Below are 6,489 nucleotides of genomic sequence, written 5' to 3'. Positions count from 1 at the left end.
TGTGACGACTCGACCGGTCTTCTTAAGAATTTACGCCCATATCCCCTATTAACTGCTTCCCCTAAGTTCATTTCGGCTATTTTGGTTTGCCGGGACGTTCGGTGTTGGGTTTCGGAGAGTTTTGGAACACTTAGTCCCTAAATGAGAGCTTAGGTGTTGAAAAATGGTCCGTAGTCGGAACAATGTGAAAACGACCTCGGAATGGAAATCCGATGGTTCCGTTAGCTCCGTTAGGTGATTTCGGGGTTTGGAGTGTGTTCGGAATGTATTTTGGTATTCCGTAGCTCATTTAGGCTTGAAATGCCGAAGTTTGAATTTTCGAAGTTTCCGGTCCGATAGTGAGTTTTTGATCCTGGGGACGGATTGGAATTCCGGAAGTTGCAGTAGCCCCGTCATGTCATTTGGGATGTGCGCGCAAAATTTCAGGTCATTCGGACGTGTTTTGGTTAGGTTTTTTATCGAAAGCGTGTTTTGATGGAAATTGAAGTTCTTAGGCTCAAATCCTTGTTTAATTCGAGTTTCCAGCGTTGTTTTAGGTGATTTAAGGATTGGTACAAGTTTGAATGGTGTTATGGGATATGTCCGTAGGTTTGGTTGGGGTCCCGGGGGACTCGGGTGTGTTTCGGATGCTCAACGGAGCATTTTGTGTTGTTAAGAATTGCAGAAAAACTGAACTCAGCTGTTGCAGACTTTTCCTCTTCGCGATCGCGGCCTCTCTCTCGCGTTCGAATAGTGTAATCCTGGGGGAGGCCAGTTCCTTCATCGCATTCGCATAACATTACCCGCGTTCGCGTACCTATGCCAGTTCGTTCTTCGCGTTCGCGAGCACTTTCACGCGTTCGCGTAGAGCAGCTTCTGGATCTCAGCATTTTCGTTAATCGCGATCGCGTTACAGACCACGCGTTCGCGTAGCTTTAAAGTCCCAGGCCTTCGCGTTTGCATCCTACCCCTCGCGATCGCGAACGGCATTTTTTACATCTTCCATTTTTCTTCTCCGCGATCGCGAGCAAATCTCCGCGTTCGCGATTCATTGAATGTCTGGACAGTATTTAACATTTCAAAAACGAGGGTTAAACATTTTTATCAAAATACAAGCTTGGGAGCTCGGATTTGAGAGCAAGTTTGAAGGTTTTTCGAGGGCAACAATTGGGTAACGATTCTCTACTCCCTTATGCTTAAAACCCACTAATCTAATCACGAATTCTTCCTTATTTTCGGATTTTCGAATGAAAAATGGGGAAAACTTCATAGACCAAACTATTGAGTTTTGAGTGGGTGTTTGACCTCCGATTTGGGAGATTTTTGTATGGTTAGACTCGTGAGAGTACGAGGGTTCTGAAAATGTAAAAAATATTTGATTCCGAGACATTGGCCTGAAGGCAATTTTGGTTATTTTATCTAATTTCGCGCCTTAGCTTTGAATTAATTAGTAGAATCAGTTGCTTACGATGTTATTTACAACGTGTAATTGAATTGAATAGATTTGGGCCATTTGGAGTCGGATACCCGCGGCAAAGGCGTGGTTTCTAGTTGATTTTGAGCTGGTTCGATGTAAGTGGCTTGTCTAACCTTGTGTGGGGGACCTTTCCCCTTAGGATTTGTTATTTGGTATTGGAGTGCCTTGTACGCGAGGTGACGAGCGCGTACTTGAGCCAATTGTTGAAAAAACATCCGTTTTTACTTAAGATATTGAGATTGAGTTTCTTTCATATTTGCTTTATTCTACTTGCAATTATAACCTGTGCTAGATCAGGAAAGCATGTTTAGTTGATTTAACTTGCCTAATTGCTTAAGTTGCCTTGACTGTACTACGTGAAGTATGCTAGGCCAGTACTACCTGTTGCTTGTCTTTTGTACTTCATTTCTGTGTATCTTCTGGTTGTGATTGCGCATTTATATTGGGACTACGGATGTGGGATTCCGGTAGCTCCCCCCCTCCCTCGTTGTTTGTTTACTTTGGGACTACGGGTTCGATTCCCGGTAGATCCCCCTGCACTTTTACTTTGGGACTGCAGGTTAGATTCCCGATAGATCCCCCTGCATATTGATGGTTGGACTACGGGACAGTATCCCGGGAGATCCTTCGAATTTACACATGGGATGGACTACGGGACGGTATCCCGGGAGATCCACTGGACAGTTGAGAAAAAGGACTACAGGACTGTATCCTGGGAGATCCTCATTGTTTATCACTGGTATTGAGCTGTACATATTCCGTGTTTATTATATTCTTTGTGTAGTTGTTATTGCCTTGTTTAACCTGTCTTATCTCACTACTGTACTCATTATTAATATCAGTTTTTCATACTCTTAATTTATTATTATATTTTATCTCAGTAGGGCCCTGACCTTCCTCGTCACTACCCAACCGAGGTTAGGCTTGGCACTTACTGAGTACCACTGTGGAGTACTCATGCCTTTCCTGCGCATGTTTTTCATGTGCAAATCCAGGTACCTCCACTCAGGCACATTATCCTTGAGGCGGGGAGAGCTACGGAGACTTCGAGGTATATCTGCAGCGTCCGCAGACCGAAGAGTCTCCTTCCTTATTCTATCTGTAGTGTTTAGATTCTATCATACTTTTGATGTAGACATTCTGGAGATTAGAGCATTTACAGTATTTCTATTAGCCTGTGGTTCCCGTGAGTTTTCAGGTTTTGGGATGAGATTGTAGACTTCCGCATTCTATTTTTTGAGTTGTATATGCCTAGTGGCACTTATATACCGTTTTCTTCTAGCTTTGCTTAATTTAATTAAATGTTTCCGCAAGTTACATTAATTTTCGCATTGTTAGGCTTACCTAGTTGTAGGAACGAGGTGCCATCACGACATGTTCATGGAGGGTGAACTGGGGTCGTGACAGGTTGGTAACAGAGCTCTAGGTTCATAGGAGTCACGGAACACAGGCCGGTTTATTATAGTCTCGTTGATCGGTACGGAGACGTCTGTACTTATCTACGAGAGGCTATGTAACTGTTTAGGAAAAATCTTCATTTCATTTGAATTCCTTGTCGTGCGATATTTTTGAACATCAATTCTAAACTTCTGACTTCTATTCTCTCACAGATGGTGAGGACACGTGCTACTCGAGATGATCAGGCACCCGCATCCCCTACTGTAGCGGTCAGAGGTCGGGGCCGGGGGAGAGGTCGAGGACGCGCACGTGGTGCAGCCAGAGCACCTGCGCGAGCTGCCGTCGAGGTACCACCAGCAGATCCAGCCGGAGCCCAGGCACCTGGCACACCTACTACTGCCACTACTACTCCAGCTCTCCAGGAGACTTTGGCTCAGTTCATGAGCATGTACACCACCTTGGCTCAGGCAGGGTTGCTTCCCCTTGCTGCAGCCACATCCCAGGCCGGGGGAGGAGCACAGACTTCTGCCGTCCGCACTCCTGAGCAGTGAGTGCAGGTTGAGCATGCTCCCAAGATTATTCCCGCAGCGCCAGTTCAGCCCGAGGATGGGTCAGCTGCTTCAGAGGACGAGCAGCGGAGACTTGAGAGGTTCAAGAAGTATGATCCCCCAGTGTTCAGTGGATTATCATCAGACGATGCCTTGGGATTTCTAGAGGAGTGTCATCGTACTCTTCGCATTATGGGAATAGTGGAGTCTAGCGGGGTTTCTTTCACTGCTTTTCAGCTTCGGGGAGCCGCCTATGATTGGTGGCGCACTTATGAGATAGACAGTCCAGTCGAGGCTGCTTCACTGACTTGGACCCAGTTCTCGGATATGTTCATGAGAGAGTTTGTTCCCCAGAGCCTCAGGGACGCATGGCGTGTAGAGTTTGAGCATTTGCGCCAGGGTGCTATGACCGTTTCGGAGTATGCTATCCAATATACCAGGTTGGCCAGGCATGCACCGACCTTGGTTGCTACAGTTCGGGAGAGGGTTCGCAGGTTCATTGAGGGTCTTATCCCACCCATCATATCTAGCATGGCTCGAGAGTTGGAGATGGACATTCCTTATCAGCAGATAGTGAGCATTGCTAGGAGGATTGAGGGTATGCTCGCCAGGGAGCGAGGGGAGAGGGAGGCCAAGAGGTCTCGAGAGTCGGGTCACTACTCTGGTGCCCGTACCCCATCATCAAGTCGTTATGGCAGAGGTTATGTGGGTCGCCCTGTTAATTCAGCTCTTCCAGCAGCCGGCAGTGCTCCAGCTCCGCCTACACCTCAGGAGCCTTACTATGCACCTCCAATTTCTAGTGCGCCTCCTGCGCGGGGTGCTTCCATTAGGTCAGTCCAGCAGACCTGGCCCTAGTTAGTCACAGCCACTGCATCCTCCCAAAGCTTGTTTCGAGTGTGGTGATACACGCCACATGGCTAGGGACTGCCCCAGACTTGGTAGGGGTGCATCTTCACAGACTGCTCAGCCACAGCGTGCTCCTCAGAGTTCTCAGGCCATGACACAACTTGAGCTGCTACCCCACCTGCCCACCCGGCTAGGGGCGGAGGTCGGGGAGATAGAGGTCGCGCTCAAGAGAGGGGTAGGGCCAGATATTATGCTATTCCTGCTCGTACCGAGGCTGTTGCCTCCGACTCCATCATTACAGGTATTATACTAGTTTGTCACAGAGAGGCATCGGTTCTATTCGATCCGGGCTCTACTTATTCTTATGTGTCTTCTTACTTTGCTCCTCATTTGGGTGTGCCTCGGGATTCTTTGAGTGCCTCCGTTTATGTTTCTACTCCTGTGGGGGATTCTCTTATTGTGGACCGCATTTATCGGTCATGTTTGGTTACTATTCGTGGTTGTGAGACCAGAGCGGACATATTGTTACTCGGTATGGTGGATTTTGACATTATTTTGGGCATGGACTGGTTGTCATCCCATTTTGCTATTCTTGATTGTCACGCCAAGACCGTGACGCTGGCTATGCCAGGTATTCCACGTATTGAGTGGAGTGGTACTTTAGATCACACTACCAGTAAAGTTATCTCTTTCCTTAAAGCTCAGCGTATGGTTGAGAAGGGGTGTGCCGCGTATTTAGCTTATGTGAGAGATGTCAGTGTTAACACCCCTTTTGTTGATTCAGTTCCAGTGGTACGGGATTATCCCGATGTGTTTCCAGCTGATCTTTCGGGCATGCCGCCCGATAGAGACATTGATTTTCGCATTGATCTGTTGCCGGGCACTCAGCCCATTTCCATTCCTCCGTATCGTATGGCTCCTCCTAAATTGAAGGAGTTGAAGGATCAGTTACAAGAATTGCTTGGTAAGGGTTTTATTTGACCCAGTGTTTCACCGTGGGGTGCTCCTGTTTTGTTCGTGAAGAAGAAGGATGGTTCTATGCGTATGTGTATTGATTATCGCCAACTGAACAAGGTTACAGTGAAGAACCGTTATCCTTTGCCTCATATTGATGATCTATTTGACCAGCTTCAGGGCGCACAGGTGTTTTCTAAGATTGACTTGCGCTCAGGGTACCATCAGTTGAAGATTCGGGAGCCAGATATCCCGAAGACTGCCTTCGGGACTCGGTATGGTCATTACGAGTTCCTTGATATGTCATTTGGGCTGACCGATGCCCCAGCAGATTTCATGCATTTGATGCACAGTGTGTTCAGACCATATCTTGACTCGTTCGTTATTGTTTTTATTGATGATATTCTGGTGTATTCCCGGTGTCGGGAAGATCATGAGCAGCACCTGAGGAACGTGCTTCAGACCTTGAGGGAGAAGAAGTTATATGCAAAGTTCTCAAAATGTGAGTTTTGGCTGAGTTCTATGGCATTCTTAGGCCACGTGATTTCGAGTGAGGGTATTCGGGTGGATCCGAGGAAGATAGAGGCCATACAGAGTTGGCCCAGGCCGTCCTCAGCTACAGAGATTCGCAGTTTCCTTGGTTTGGCGGGCTACTACCGTCGCTTTGTGGAGGGATTTTCATTGATTGCGGCCCCTATGACTAGATTGACCCTGAAGGGTGCCCCATTTCAGTCGATAGAGGAGTGTGAGGCGAGCTTTCAGAAGCTCAAGACAGCTTTGACTACAGCGCCAATCTTGATGTTGCCTACCGGTTCGGGGTCTTATACTATTTATTATGACGCCTCGAGAGTTGGCCTTGGAGCGGTGTTGATGCAGGACGATAGGGTGATTGCCTACGCATCCAGACAGTTGAAAATACATGAAAAGAATTACCTTGTCCACGACCTTGAGTTAGCTGCCATTGTTCATGCCTTGAAGATCTGGCGTCATTATTTGTACGGTGTGCCTTATGAGATCTATATTGACCGCCGGAGCTTGCAGCACTTACTCAAGAAAAAGGATCTAAATATGCGTCAGAGGAGGTGGTTAGAGTTGCTGAAGGATTATGATATCACTATCCTGTATCACCCGGGCAAGGCCAATGTGGTGGCGGATGCCTTGAGTCGCCGGGCGAAGAGTTTGGGGAGTTTGGCATATCTACCAGCTTCAGAGAGGCCTATGGCAATAGATGTTTAGGCCATAGCCAACCATTTTGTGAGATTGGATCTTTCAGAGCCCAGTCGGGTT

General features: G+C 47.5%; 1 protein-coding gene across 1 annotated transcript; it reads left to right on the top strand.

Annotated features, from left to right (window-relative positions):
* LOC109224723 (RNA-directed DNA polymerase homolog) lies at positions 5,293-5,706 on the top strand (the record flags this gene model as incomplete). Its single annotated transcript, XM_019389246.1, has 1 exon — positions 5,293-5,706. A coding segment is annotated over exon 1 (414 nt), but the record flags the coding sequence as incomplete, so codon positions are not given.

Source organism: Nicotiana attenuata, chromosome 3, assembly GCF_001879085.1.
Source record: "Nicotiana attenuata strain UT chromosome 3, NIATTr2, whole genome shotgun sequence".
Taxonomy (NCBI): Eukaryota; Viridiplantae; Streptophyta; class Magnoliopsida; order Solanales; family Solanaceae; genus Nicotiana; species Nicotiana attenuata.
Note: the sequence above shows the minus strand (reverse complement) of the source record. Positions and strands in the feature narration are given on the sequence as shown.